General features: G+C 45.3%; 1 protein-coding gene and 1 non-coding gene across 2 annotated transcripts; one reads left to right on the top strand and one right to left on the bottom strand.

Moving 5' to 3' along the window:
• Positions 1-995: 995 nt before the first annotated feature.
• LOC105723867 (protein shisa-5-like) lies at positions 996-1,519 on the top strand. The gene has a single exon (XM_064375788.1). The coding sequence runs from the start codon at positions 1,105-1,107 to the stop codon at positions 1,516-1,518; it is 414 nt and encodes a 137-aa protein (XP_064231858.1). The 5' UTR covers positions 996-1,104; the 3' UTR covers position 1,519.
• Positions 1,520-15,000: 13,481 nt separating this feature from the next.
• LOC135275028 (small nucleolar RNA SNORA18) lies at positions 15,001-15,130 on the bottom strand. The gene has a single exon (XR_010342751.1). It is a non-coding gene; the product is annotated as a small nucleolar RNA SNORA18 (small nucleolar RNA).
• Positions 15,131-15,721: the final 591 nt, after the last annotated feature.

Below are 15,721 nucleotides of genomic sequence, written 5' to 3'. Positions count from 1 at the left end.
ACCTGTAATCCCAGCACTTTGGGAGGCCAAGGTGGGCCTCAAAAAAAAAAAATAATAATAATATGTTGGCTGGATGGCTGGACATGGTGACTCATGCCTGTAATCCAAATGCTTTGGGAAGCCAAGGTAGGAGAATCGTTTGAGCCCAGGAGTTTGAGACCAGCCTGGGCAATATGGGGAGACCCTGTATCTACAAAAAAAATAAAATAGGCCAGTGCGGTGGTTCACGCCTGTAATCCCAGCACTTTGGGAGGCCAAGGAGGGCAGATCACCTCAGGTCGGGAGTTTGAGACTATCCTGACCAACATGGAGAAAACTTGTCTCTACTAAAAATAAAAAATTAGCTGGACATGGTGGCACATGCTTGTAATCCCAGCTATTCGGGTGGCTGAGGCAGGAGAATCACTTGAACTTGGGAGGCAGAGGTTGCAGTGAGCTGAGGTTGTGCCTTTGCATTCCAGCTGGGGCAACAGAGCAAAACTCCATCTCAAAATAAATAAATAAAATAGCTGGGCATGGTGGTATGCACCTGTGGTCTCAGGTATTTGGGAGGCTGAGGTTGGAAGATTGCTTGAGCCCAGGAGGTCAAGGCTGCAATGAGCCATGATCACACCATTGCAGTCCAGCCTGGGCAACAGAGTGGGACTGTCTCAAAATAAATAAATAGGCCAGGTGAGGTCGCTCACATCTGTAATCCCAGCACTTTGGGAGGCCAAGGTGGGTGGATCGCTTAAGGTCAGCAGTTTGAGACCAGCCTGGCCAACATAGTGAAACCCTATCTCTGCTAAAAATAAAAATTAGCTGGGCATGATGGCAGGCACCTGTAATCCCAGCTACTCAGTAAGCTGAGATAGGAGAATCACTTGAACCAGGGAGGCAGAGGTGGCAGTGAGCTGAGATTGCGCTACTGCACTCGAGCCTGGACAACATAGCAAGACTCTGTCTCAAAAATAAATAAAAATGCCTTCCTGTGGCTGACGTCATCTGGAGGAGATTTGCTTTCCTTTTCTCCAAAAGGGGAGGAAATTGAAACTGAGTGGCCCATGATGGAAAGAGGGGAAGTCCAGGTGAACGGGAGGCCTCTGGGTGAAGGCAGAGGCTAACATGGGGTTTGGAGCGACTTTGGCCATTGGCCTGACCATCTTTGTGCTGTCTGTTGTCACTATGATCATCTGCTTCACCTGCTTCTGCTGCTGCCTGTACAAGATGTGCCGCCGACCGCGTCCGGTTGTCACCACTACCACGTCCACCACTGTGGTGCATGCCCCTTACCCTCAGCCTCCAAATGTGCCACCCAGCTACCCTGGACCGAGCTACCAGGGCTACCATGCCATGCCCCCTCAGCCAGGGATGCTAGCAGCACCCTACCCAATGCAGTACCCACCGCCTTACCCAGCTCAGCCAGTGGGCCCGCCGGCCTACCACGAGACCCTGGCTGGAGGAGCAGCAGCACCCTACTCCACCAGCCAGCCTCCTTACAACCCAGCCTACATGGATGCCCCGAAGGCGGCCCTCTGAGCATGCCCTGGCCTCTCTGGCTGCTACTTGGTTATGTTGTGTGTGCGAGTGGTGTGCAGGCACGGTTCCCTATGCCCCATTCATGCTGTGTATGTCCTGCCTGTATATGTGACTTCCTCTCATGCTGACGAGGGGAAGAACAATCCTTTCCACAGTGGGCTGAGACCAGACTTTGTTCTCTTCCTCACCTGAAATTATGCTTCTTAAAAATCTCAAGCCAAACTCAAAGAATGGTGTGGTGGGGGTACCCTGCGAGGTGGCCCCTGAGAGGTCGGGGGCTCTCCAGGGCACATCTGGAGTTCTTTTCCAGCTTACCCTAGGGTGACCAAGTATGGCCTGTCACACCAGGATGGTGCAGCTGTATGATGCAGATGTGTCCTGGTTTTGGCAGCATAGCCAGCTGCTGCTCAAGGCCATGGCTTGTCCCCAGAGTTGGAGGTACTCTTTGTAGAGTCAGGGACCTGATGCAGGTGAAGCTTGGGATCTGACCAAGTTGGGCTTTGATCCTCTCGGCAGATGTCCATTGCTCCCTGGGGCCTGTGTTATGCCCATTAGGGGTCAGGCAGCCTCTTGATGCCAGAACACCTCAGGCAGAGCCCTACTACCTGATACCCTGTGTCCTCCCTGGGACCACCGGAGGGCCACATACACACACAGCCTAGCTGCCCACAGGGAGCTCTCCTGCCCTCACTGACCCTGCCCTTCCCACAGATGAGCAGGGCAGCCTGTCCACCAGCACACTTAGGTCTCTTCCCTGCACTTTTCATTTTATTTTAGCCAAACATTTTGCCTGTTTTCTGTTTTGAACATGATAGTGATGTGAGGCTGAAACCCCTGGGTTGTGGAGGGAAATTGGCTCGGAGGAAAGGGACAACCTAGCCACTGTGAGAGTCCCTGCTTCCCCTGACACCAGCTCATGGAATATGCAACTCCTGTACCCCAGTCCAGTGTGTTCTGGCGGCAGGGACACCTGGCTAACTGGCCATCTGGACCAAAGGTGGGGTGTGGGGCGCTGGATGGCAGCTCTGGCCCAGACACGAATACCTCGGTGTTCCTCATCGTCTATTAATTTCACCAGAGCTGTCTTAGCTTTGTATCTGTTGTGTTTCTGAGAGTCTAGGATCTGCACCTGTGTTTATAATAAATGCAATCGTTTGGAAAAAATAAATAAGTAAAAATAATGTTATAAGAAATATTTTATGTACATGTATATTAAAATTATAATATTTTATTAAATGGTGTTAAGAGAAAATAAAATTATAATACTTATTCACACATATATAATTTTATCACAATAGTGCTAAAGAAAACTGGTTCATGGTTACACAGGTGTTAAATATTTTCTTTCAATACACTGGCCACTGTGTTTTGTCAACGAGATGTTTCAGTGTTTCTTGTTCATGCTATCTTAGTAGTTGTTATCCTAGAAATGAAAAGAAACAAACCAAAATTCCCATGATAGGTTACTGTAGTACTCTACAATTCTTTATTTAGGTCTGTATCTGATTGCCAAGCAAGATCTCTCAGTGTATAAGTTACTCCCTGGGAATAAACAAAACTACAGAAAAACGCCACATACACCATAAGAGCTTTCAAAGGGCTTGAAAACTATTATCTGTTTGAAGTTTTTAGAACTATTGTGCATTGTTAGGTAACTCAGAAAATGCTTTAACTCTTTAGTACTTTTCATAAAAACTATAGTAGTTTTCATAATGGTTTTCAAATTACATAGCATTTTTTAACACATGTTCATTTTATCCTCACAATCACAAAATACAGGTATGCAAGGAATAAGCATCTTTAATTTATATAGGAGAAAACAGCAGTTCAGATTAGTTAGGTCACACATCCCGGGGTTGGGAGCAGGGAGCAACTTCAAGTTCAGGGGCCCAATTACAGATCCATTGGTGTCTCAGTTAGACTGTCCCAGAAGCAGACACTGAGAAGTTAGCAATGCAAAAAATGTATGGGGTGCCGGGCACGGCGGCTCACACCTGTAATTACAGCACTTTGGGAGGCTGAGGCTGGCAGATCACTTGAGGTCAGGAGTTTGAGACCACCCTGGCCAACATGATGAAACCCCATTTCTACTAAAAATACAAAATTAGCCAGACATGGTGGTTCATGCCTGTAATCCCAACTATTTGGGAGGCTAAGGCACTAGAATCACTTAAATCTGGGAGGCAGAAATTGCAGTGAGCCAAAATCACACCACTGCACTCCAGCCTGGGCATCAGAGCGAGACTCTGTCTTGGGGGAGCAGAAAAAAGTATGCGGGCAACACCTGTGAAAGAGTAGGGTCAGAGGCAGAATTGGGCAGGCTAGTCCAACAGGGAGCTCCAAGGCAAAAACTTCCCGAAAGAACTTCCTCATGGCTGGGCACGGTGGCTTACGCCTGTAATGCCAGCACTTTGGGAGGCCAACGCAGTAGATCACCTGAGGTCTGGAGTTCGAGACCAGCCTGACCAACATAGAGAAACTCTGTCTCTACTAAAAATACAAAATTAGCCAGGCGTAATGGTGCATGCCTGTAATCCCAACTACTCGGGAGGCTGAGGCAGGAGAATCGCTTGAACCTGGGAGGCAGAGGTTGCAGTGAGCTGCCATCGTATCATTGTACTCCAGCCTGGGCAACAAGAGCGAAACTCCGTCTCAAAAAACAAAACAAAACAAAAAAACAGCGAAGTTCCTTATTGTGTGGATATAGCCAGGCCTTGCTCAGTCATTGGCTGGGGACCACCCTGAGAAAAGCATAGGATAAAAACCTAAAGATGACACTGAAGACACTAACAGGTGGGGACTATCCAATTACCACACTCCTTGCAGCTGAGCAGTGGCTCCTTTCTAGAAGTGGCTTCTTTTATGTATTTATTTATTTAAAAGATGGGGTTTCACAATGATGGCCAGGCTGGTCTTGAACTCCTGACTTCAGGTGATCCACCTACCTCGGCCTCCCAAAGTGCTAGGATTACAGGCGTGAGCCACCGCGCCCGGCTCTAGAAGGGACTTCTAATTGAGGCATCTCCACAACTGCCACAGTTTACCTTGTGTACCACATGGATCCACTTCATAAAAACACTTGGGAAGCAGCTCCTCTAGGGCTCTGGTAGGCCTCTCTTCCTGAGGGAAAACAAAAGATGAAGGTTATCGGGCAAACCACAGCCTCCATAGCCACAGCTGACCTCATGGCCACAGCTGGTGCTCCTTTTTTTCTTTTCTTTCTAATTTTTTTTTCTTTTTTTAAGATAGGATCTTGCTCTGTCACCCAGGCTGAAGTGCAGTAGTATAATCTTGGCTCACTGCAGCATCTATCTCCTGGGCTGGAGCAATCATCCCACCTGAACGTCCTGAGTAGCTTGGGACCATAGGTATGCACCACCACACTCAGCTAATTTTTTTTGTTGAGACAGGAGTCTCCTTATGTTGCCCAGGCTGGTCCCAAACCCCTGAATTTAAGCCATCCTCCTGCCTTGGCTTCCCAAGGTGCTAGGACATTTACAAGATACATAAGCAGTAAGGGTGCACCTAGCCCAGCAATGGGCCCCAAAAGCCAAGTGTTCTCTCCACTAGAGGCCACATACAAGATTCCATCTGTATCTTTTTCCTTATTGTAAAGCTCTCCCATAGTTAGGCTGGACTGTGGGACTCTTTTATCCACAAACAGGAAGAATTCAGAAGGAAGATGGATCCTTTTCCTGATGATTCACATGAACTGAGCCACAGATGGAACTGAACAGCTGTCAGATGGAACTAAGTTCTTCTGTTTGTCAATAACAAAAATCTGGGAGCCTGAGACCATTTTTTCCCACAATCACCGGAACCTCATCAGGATATTTCACTCTGATCTTCAGGAACTCCACGTATCTGTGTTCTACTGAGTCCTCCTTGAACATCTACTTCAGGGTGGTGGCAGGGAAGGGACAGAGCCAGGTCTAGAAAACACAGAGCTCAGTGCAACCACCATGACAACAATGGTAGTGGCAATAACACACAGGCCTGTCCTTTACTATTAAGGGAATGTCCTGACCACAAGATGTGCAGAAATTTTACCGAGGTAGCAAGTACCTAATTTTTGTAGGATTTATCTCGCTCTAGAGCACATGTGCCTTACCAGCATTTCCAGCATGTTAGTATCCTCTTACTTATCCTGGCCTGTTCAGCATGATGTCCTCAATGTAATGAATGAATCAACATGATATTCTGCAATATGTCCAGATGGTCCTAATGTCTTCAGGCTATATTATGACAGATGGCCAAAGAGTTAACATGGCCCTGGAGCACATTGTTTCTGATCTTTCCTAACTAAGATAGAAAAGAACACATTTGCCAAATCAATGGCTGCATACTGTATACCAGAGACTGTATTATCTGTTTTAGCAAAGACACCACATCTGGTGAAGCAGCTGTGATCAGGGCTATTTCTTGGTTGAACATTTGTCTCCAGGATCCATCTGATATTTGCAAGGACCAGACCAGCAAATTAAACAGAGGTAGGATAGGGACCAGCATGTCTGCATCTTTAAGAGTTACCCTAATTTCTGCCATCTTTCTCTAGGATTATACTGGTTTTGATTCACTATCTTGGTGGGAGGGAGGCAGTTTGGGAGGCTTCTATTGGACCTTCCCCACAATGATAACCCCCACCAACAGGTACAGCCTGTGGGTTACTCTGCCACACTGTCAATCCCAATGGTATATTTGGGGACCAGGGAAATATTCACCAGGTGATTTCTTTTTTTCCTTTTTTTTTTGAGATGGAATTTCGCTCTTGTTGCCCAGGCTGGAGTGCAATGGCATGATCTTGGCTCACTGCAACCTCCACCTCGCAGGTTCAAGCAGTTCTCCTCCCTCAGCCTCCCGAGTAGCTGGCATTACAGGCATGTGCCACCACCCCCAGCTAATTTCTTGTATTTTTAGTAGAGACAGGGTTTCACCATGTTGGCCAGGCTGGTCTCAAACTCCTAACCTCAGGTGATCCTCCCGCCTTGGCCTCCCAAAGTGCTGGGATTACAGGCGTGAGCCACTGTGCCCAGCCACCAGGTGATTTCATAGACCACTGGACTCACTCTTGGGTCAGGGCTTCATTTACTGGCCCCTGTAGGCCCCCACTCTAACACAGAGACCATGATGAAGTTTCCAGTCATTGGGTATCTGTGTCAACTTGGACCCTGTCTCCAGAAGTCCTTGGAATGTTGAAGTAAATCCCTCACTCCAGTGAACAGTCACTCATGTCTTCCATGGAAGAACTGGAGAAATCAATATGTATTACAGGGTTCTTTGTACTGGGATCTGGCCATCTCTTAAAGCAATGGGCACTAGATCTGAAAACTGAAAAATGATTTAGGTACAGAAACTGGGCAAAAAGAGATATTTTTGGGTAACTGCCCTCAACCTCCTGCTCGTCTACTCTTGCTCTATTTTGATCATGTACATTAAGCAGTGCCTGTTGGCTGCCCAGCTATTTTGCCCCCTAAGGATACTGTTTTCTATTAACCATAGCTGTGGACATTGTGACCATCTGGCTTTTGATGGTGAAGTGCTACCACCTGGCCTCTATTGTTCAGGTCTTTTCATTGCCATTGGTATTAGTGAGGCAAATTATGTGACTGCTTCTCTGGCCGTTAACCCTGGCCTGCAGAGAGCCACCTGAACTTCATCACCATGCTGGGGCCCCTCCCACTTGCACATTATTAATGCTCTTGGTAAATGTGTGTCCTTTGAGCTTTCTTGGGGAACATAAACCTTAGTTTGGCCCCGTGTAATTTGTCCATTCCAGCATTCTCACTTCCTGAGCCATTTACTCCCTTTCTCTTCCCTATATCATGGGAAGCATTTTAATAAAGTCTCTGTGAGGACCGTTGCTTGTTTTCAGGCTTCTAGGAATACCCTGGTAGCAAGTTTCATCATCCCCTGGATGATGGAAAAGAACACATTGACCATTGGACTCACTCTTGGGCCAGGACCCAAGCCAACCCATGAAGCATGTGATCTCAGCTACCTTTGTCACAATCAATCATGGGCTGTGGGCCCCCTCAAGAAGTGTGTGACCTCACCTCAAAAGCTGAGGCTAATCCTGAAGCTGCCCATGGCTGGGGGCTGTCCGCTCACCTCACTCCTTGCAGTTGGGTAGCAAATACTTTCTTGAAGGGGGAATCTGAGCAGTTCATGTCCTGATCTGCTATGACTACCCTTTTTGGCATTTTACATTATATCAATTATGACCAATTATCCTTATTTTCAACTCCCGAGTGGCTAGACAGGAAAAAAGAAAGAAATGAGACAAGGAAAGTTGGTGGCGTGCACCTGTAGTCCCAGCAACTCGGGAGGCTGAAGTGGAAGGATGGCTTAAGCCCAGGAGGTGGAGATTGCAGTGAGCCAAGATTGTGCCACTGCACTGCAACCTGGGCAACAGAGCCAGACCCGGTCTCAAAGAAAAAAAATCCTCCAAGCAGCAAATACAAAAATGGGATCAGATTTGCAAGAGATTTTGCGAGGGGGGCAGGGAATGCCTATGGAGGAAAATGAGAAGGAAGCTGGAACAAGAGGAGAGCAAGGGTGATCCAGGTCAGACACATGTGGAGGAGGTGGGGAGGAAAGGAAGTTTCAGTAAGAAGCATCTTAAGGGTAGAATCTAAGAAAGTTTTCAGTAGGCCTGTGGGGAGTCCTCAGAGCAAAGTTAACCTGTTTGAGTTTTGAGTCTTACAGAAGCAGGCCTGCCTGTTTCCCTGCCATACTCAGTCATTCGCTGAGAGCAGCCTAGGGGAGTGTGGTAGATTCGGAATGCTGCAGTCAGGGCCCTCACTCTATCATGCTGGGAGATCTGAAAGGAATGTTCTCATAGCTGCCACAAACACCATCTGTGCTTTAAAAAGATTTAGTACTATTCATTCACTGATTCACGACACATTGAGAATACAAATATGAATAGGGATGTGGTGTTCACATTCTAGTAATTCACTTCAGTTTGAGTGGATTATCACAAATAGTTAATTTTTTAAATTTTGTAACTTTTTCATTTTTTTTTTTTTTTGAGACGGAGTTTCGCTCTTGTTACCCAGGCTGGAGTGCAATGGCACGATCTCGGCTCACCGCAACCTCCGCCTCCTGGATTCAGGCAATTCTTCTGCCTCAGCCTCCTGAGTAGCTGGGATTACAGGCACGCGCCACCATGCCCAGCTAATTTTTTGTATTTTTAGTAGAGACGGGGTTTCACCATGTTGACCAGGATGGTCTCGATCTCTTAACCTCGTGATCCACCCGCCTCGGCCTCCCAAAGTGCTGGGATTACAGGCGTGAGCCACCGCCCCCGGCCTCTTTTTTTTTTTTAAAAAAAAAGACGGGGTTTCACCATGTTGGTCAGGCTGGTCTTGAACTCCCGACCTCAGGTGATCCACCCGCCTTGGCCTCCAAAGTGCTTGGATTACAGGCGTGAGCCACCACGCCAGGCCCACAAATAGTTTTTTTTAGAAATAGACTTTCAGAATCTTCTAAGCAGATTTTTCAGGGTGTGGCTTCATTATGTTGTTCGAAATAACTTTTCAAATTCTAAGCTAAATACTAAATGGAGTTTGAGTGCTTCCTCACTGGGTAGTACTCCTTTCTTTATTCATCTTACCTAATGTCAAAAATCTGAATATAACTTAATAAAGTTTAGAACTGAAAGCACCTTTGGGCCGGGTGCAGTGGCTCACGCCTGTAATCCCCGCACTTTGGGAGGCTGAGATGGGTGGATCACAAAGTCAAGAGATAGAGACCATCCTGGCCAACATGGTGAATCGCTGTCTCTACTAAAAATACAAAAAAAAAATTATCAGGGTGTGGTGGCACACACCTGTAGTCCCAGCTACTCTGGAGGCTGAGGCAGGGAATTGCTTGAACCTGGGAGGCAGAGGTTGCAATGAGCCAAGATAGGGCCACTGCACTCCAGACTGGCAACAGAGTGAGTCTCTGTCTAAAAAAAACAAAAACAGAACTGAAAGCACCTTTTTTTTTTTTTTTTTTTAAAGATGAGGTTTCACCATGATGGCAAGGCTGGTCTTGAACTCCTGACCTTAGGTGATTCACCCACCTCGGCCTCCCAAAATGCTAGGATTACAGGCGTGAGCCACTGTGCCCGGCTTTTTTTTTTTTTTTTTAAAGATGATGAAAGCATCTTTGCAAAATTATGACAGTAAGAGAAATCTGACATAGTTGACTCATCTTACTTCTGACCTCCAAGCTATCCTTGGTCATTCCTGCATATAGGTCAAGCTAACTTTGGGAGGAATTTGTAGTTTAATTTGAAAGCAGGATGATAAATAGTCTCTCCCTCCCTCCTTGCTTAGGGACTGACAACCACCTTTGTAAGACTAATGAAAGGTCACAATAATAGGATTATGGGAAGGGCCAAACTCTGATAAAATGTAAGTATAGTTTCTATAATCCCTAACTGCTCAAGATTCATGTAGACAGGGTCACAAGATAGGTGTAGTCTCTACAGTCTCTTACTGCTCAGGAGTCATTTCTCCAGAGATTACAAGATAGGGATAGTTTCTGTAGTTTCTATAGTTCCTTACTGCTCAGGAGTCATGTGGTCAGAGGTCACAAGATTTGTCACTTCCCCAATTGCTCCTATAGATAACATCACTATTGTAGAACCTAAGATGGGTTTTGTGAGATATTTTTCAGACATGACCCTGCCTGCCCTAGTGACTCATGACTCAACCAGTTCTGTGGCCCCATCCAGAGGCAGACTCAGCACAAGACCACTCTCCAAACCCCTATGATTTCCATCCCCAACCAATCAGCGACACCCATTCCCTAGCCCCCTGCCACCAAATTGTCCATAAAAACTCTAACCTCCAAGCCTTTGGGGAGACTGATTTGAGTGAGATCCCCAGTTCTCCCATGTGGTTGATCTTATGTCAATTTAATTCTTTCTCTACTGCAGTGAATTCATTTTATCTGTGCATTGGGCAAGAAGAACCCATCTGGCAATTACAGAACCTAGAATAGTAACTGCATTTCTAAAAAGTATTTTTGAGAAAAAGAATAATATACACATCCTCAAGTGCACATTTTACTTTTTAATCATTATATCCCTTTTTATATATATAATATGACTATATATATAGGGTATTTGTTTTGTTTTGTTTTGAGACGGAGTTTCACTCTTGTTGCCCAGGTTGGAATGCAATGGTGCAATCTCGGCTTACTGCAACCTCCGCCTCCTCGGTTCAAGTGATTCTCCTGCCTCAGCCTCCCAAGCAGCTGGGACTACAGGCATGCACCACCACACCCGGCTAATTTTGTATTTTCAGTAGAGATGGTCATTTCTACTAAGATGGTCGTCTTGGTCAGGCTGGTCTCCAACTCCCAACCTCAGGTGATCCACACGCCTTGGCTTCCCAAAGTGCTGGGATTACAGGCGTGAGCCACCACACCCAGCCTTTTTTTTTTGTTTTTGAAATGGAGTCTCGCTCTGTTGCCCAGGCTGAAGTGCAGTGGCACCATCCTGGCTCACTGCAACCTCTGCCTTCCATGTTAAAATGGTTCTCCTGCCTCAGCCTCCCGAGTAGCTGGGATTATAGGCACCCATCACCATGCTCAGCTAATTTTTGTATTTGTAGTAAAGACAGGGTTTTGCCATGTTGGTCAGGCTGGTTTTGAACTCCTGACCTCAAGTGATCCACCTGCCTTGCCCTCCCAAAGTGCTGGGATTACAGGCATGAGCCATGGCACCCAACCAAAATATACGTATATATTTTTTTCTTCTTTCGTCACCATCTTGGTGGAGATAGATATATGGTTTTGTGTTAAGAGTTTTATTTTTATTTTATTTTATTATTTTATGTTTTTCCCCTCCCACACTGTGCTCTCACTGTGTTAGAGTTCTATAGCTGCTCTAACAAATTACCACAAACTTAAAGACTTAAAACTCAAACTTATTAAAGTTCTAGAGTTCAGAAGTCTGAAATGAGCCTTACTGGGCTAAAACCAAGGTGTCTGAAGGGGTGCATTCTTTCTGGAGGCTCTAGGGCAGAATCCATTTCCATGCTCTCCCTAGCTTCCAGATGCTCCCCACACTCCCAGTCTTGTGGCCTCCTTCCTTCATCTTCTAAGCCAGCAACAGTGAGTGAAGTTCTTTTCTCAGTACAACACTGTTTCTCAGGGACAGATCCTACATCTGTTGCCGCATCTGTTTCTCTCACTCTTGACTTCTGCCTCCCTATTCCATTTCTTTATTTTTTATTTTTTTATATATGTGTTTCACTTTTTTTTTTTTTTTTTTTAGAGAGATGGGGTCTCCCTATGTTGCCCAGGCTGAAGCGCAGTGGCTATTCACAAGCACTATCCCACTGCTGATCAGCACGGAAGTTTTGACCGGCTCCATTTCCAACCTGGGCCAGTTCACCCCTCCTTAGGCAACCTGGTGGTTCCCTGCTCCCAGGAGATCACCATACTGATGCCGAACTTAGTGAGGACACCCTATCGGCATAGCACATAACAGCTCAGAACTCCTGGACTCAAGCGATCCTCCAGCCTCAGCCTCAGCCTCCTGAGTAGCTGGGACTACAGGCATGCACCATCATGCCCGGCTCCCTATTCCATTTCTTAGGACCCTGTGATTACATTAGTCCCACCTGGATAGTCCAGGATGCTCTAGTTTTATTTTTTATTTTTATTATTTTTTTGAGACATAGTCACACTCCGTCACCCAGGCTGGAGTGCAATGGTGCAGTCTCGGCTCACTGCAAACTCTGCCTCCCAGGTTCAACGGATTTTCCTTCCTCAGCCTCCTAAGTAGCTGGGATGATAACAGGCATGCACCACCACACCTGGATAATTTTTGTATTTTTAGTATAGATGGGGTTTAGCCATGTTGGCCAGGCTGGTCTCAAACTCTGACCTCAAGTGATCTGCATAACAGCAGAGGTACTGCTTCTTTCGGAGAAGGGCTACGCCTAGGTAATGTGCCAGAGTAGCCACAGATAAGGTATTTTAAGGTCAGATGATTAGCAATGTTAATGCCATCTGTAACCTTCATTCTCCTTTCTCCCTTTGCTAATTAACTTCAAGTATTCACAGGTTTCAGAGATAAGCACACCTACATCTTGTGATGCGGGTATTATTCTGCCCCCAGGTCTTATAGCCAAAGCCTCCAACACAATGTTGATTAGGACCACTTCTGGTGTTTGTCTTCTTCTGGACATTCATGAGAATAATTCTACAAATGTATCATGCTTAAGATATTTGTCATACATAGCTTTTGGTAGCTATATATATTATATTAAAGTTTTCTACTTCTTTTCTTTCTTTGTGTGTGTGTGTGTGTGTTTTGTTTGTTTGTAGAGACAGGTTTTCCCCATGTTGCCCAGGCTCATCTGGAACTCTTGACCTCAAGTAATCTGCCCACCTCGTCCTCCCAAAGTGTGAGATTACAGGCAAGAGCCACCACACCTGGCCAGAACGTTTTTCTTCTATTCTTTTTTTATTGTTGTTGAGACAGTGTCTCGCTCTGTCTTCCAGGCTGGAGTGGAGTGGTGCGAACACAGCCCACTGCAGCCTCAGCCTCCTGGGCTTAAGCAGTTCTCCCACCTCAGCCTTCCTAGTATCTGGGACTACAGGTGTGCACCACCAGGACTGGCTAATCTTTGTATTTTTTGTAGAGATGGGGTTTTGCCATGTTGCCTAGGCTGTTTTCTTCTGTTCTAGGGTTCTCACATACTACTTTATAACAAGCCATCCTAAGATTTAAAATGATGCAAAAACAATGATTTATTATCATCTCTCTTGTCTCTGTAGGGCTTGTTTGGTGGGACTGGGCTTGCTTGGGTGGTTCTCACTTGGGGCTTGGCCAGGCTGGATGTCCAATATGGCTTCTTCACTCACGTGTCTGGGGCTTACGTACTCCTCCATATGGCCTCTCTCTTCCACAGAGTAGCTTGTAGCATATATTGAGATAATCATATTTTTCTTTATTAATCTATTAATGTTTACATAATTTAATGGACAGGTCGTTTACTAGAGTGTGCCTTTTGTGGAAAAGAATGGGAGGGATTGAAGAGGGAAGATGAAGACACCATGCTGTGATGGGGGCCCAAAAGCCCTGACTCTATAAGCAGCTGTGGAGCTAAGCTGCTCCTACAATGGGCCAGGTGTTTATGCATTTGCCCAGTCATGGGATGTGGGTTGTCCTTGGAAGGGTCAGCCTTAGATGAAACTGAAGTGATTCTCTAAAGGGACTGAAAGCTGAATCAATGTTGTACACTGACAGCACTGTCAGCAGTTGAGGCGTTGGGGCAATAACACTTCCTTGAAAGAGGATCTTGGTTGTGCCTCTCCTTGTCTGCCATAAGGTTCATAGTAATATTATTAAGTCAATAAAATTTTATTCAAGAAATTTGATGTTGTGATTCCTTCGACTGTCCATCAAGGTCCCTTTAGTTCCTCTAAAGAGCTAGAGTCAAAAGTTATCTTCAATAGATTTATCTTCAAATTAGCCCTTTTTAATAGAACTAATGCTTAATCCAGTCGTCCTGTGAGCCCATAATTCTTTTGACTTCTTTCATCTCCTTTTTATATGAATATATTCATGAAACCTTCAAAATTCACCTATGGCTGGGCGCAGTGGCTCACGCCTGTAATCCCAGCACTTTGGGAGGCCGAGGCGGGTGGATCACGAGGCCAAGAGATCGAGACTATCCTGGTCAACATGGTGAAAACCCATCTCTACTAAAAATACAAAAAATTAGCTGGGCATGGTGGCGCGTGCCTGTAATCCCAGCTACTCAGGAGGCTGAGGCAGGAGAATCGCCTGAACCCAGGAGGCGGAGGTTGCGGTGAGCCGAGATCGCGCCATTGCACTCCAGCCTGGGTAACAAGAGCGAAACTCCGTCTCAAAAAAAAAAAAAAAAAAAAAAAAAAAAAAATTCACCTATGGAAAAATCAAGAATCTTTGGGATCTAATTTCTTTTCTTTCTTTCTTTCTTTTTTGAGATGGAGTCTTGCTCTGTCCCCCAGGCTGGAGTACAGTGGCGTGATCTCTGCTCACTGCAACCTCCACCTCCTGGGTTCAGGTGATTCTCCTGCCTTGGCCTCCCGAGTAGCTGGGACTACAGGCATGTGCCACCACGCCCAGCTAATTTTTTTTTTTTTTTTTTTTGTATTTTTAGTACAGACGGGGTTTCACCGTGTTAGCCAGGATGGTCTCGATCTCTTGATCTCGTGATCTGCCCACTTCAGCCTCCCAAAGTGCTGGGATTATAGGTGGGATTATAGCTGTACTCAGCCTGGAATCTAATTTCTATGACCAATTTACTTTAGGGTCATTTTTAGAGTAGGTGGATCTGCCTGGTTCTCAATTTGACACCCTCTCTAAACATGATATGTTCAATCATATTCATTTCTAAGCTATCATACTCAAGAATAATAGTACAGATCTGTGGAATATGCCAGTATCTACAGTAAAAGAGACATTATTAGGTCTTTCATATTTTTAGCAACTGTCTTATAGTTCTTTCCCACAAATCTAACAAATAGTCCTGTGAGTAAAGCAAAACCACAGTTACTTTATGAGGAGTTTACAAAGACATGCAGCTATAGGAAAAGCTCCATTGAGATAGACCTCAACCAATAGTAATATTATTTATAATAGTGAAAATCTGGAAACAACCTCAATTTTCATCATATAGTAATCAATAAATGTATGTAGGATAGTCCCTACAATAAAAAAAAATTCAGAAATGAAAATGAATGAACTGGCTGGACGCGGTGGCTCACGCCTGTAATCCAAGCACTTTGGGAGACCAAGGCGGGTGGATCACGAGGTCAGGAGTTCAAGATCAACCTGACCAATACGGTGAAATCCCATCTTAAAAAAAAAAAAGGAAATGAACGAACTAATAAGACATCTGTAAAAAACTAAATTTGCCATCTTTCAACATGGTTAATTCTCAGAAACATGATGTTAAGTGAAAAACACACACACACACACAAACAGAAAAAAGCATGTAGGCTGGGCATGGTGGCCCATGCATGTAATCTCAACACTTTTGAGAGGCTGAGGAGGGATGATCCCTTGAACTCAAGAGTTTGAGACCAGCCTAGGAAACACAGGGAGACCCCATCTCAAGAAAAAAAAGAGGCATATATATTATTTCTATAAAATTTTAAAATATTTGAAGCACAACTATATATTGTTTATAGTAAAAAAGAAAAGTAT

Source organism: Aotus nancymaae, unplaced genomic scaffold (genome assembly GCF_030222135.1).
Source record: "Aotus nancymaae isolate 86718 unplaced genomic scaffold, 86718_ANA_hifiasm-v0.15.2.pri h1tg000014l, whole genome shotgun sequence".
NCBI lineage: Eukaryota > Metazoa > Chordata > Mammalia > Primates > Aotidae > Aotus > Aotus nancymaae.
This window is presented reverse-complemented; position numbering and strand designations above follow the sequence as displayed.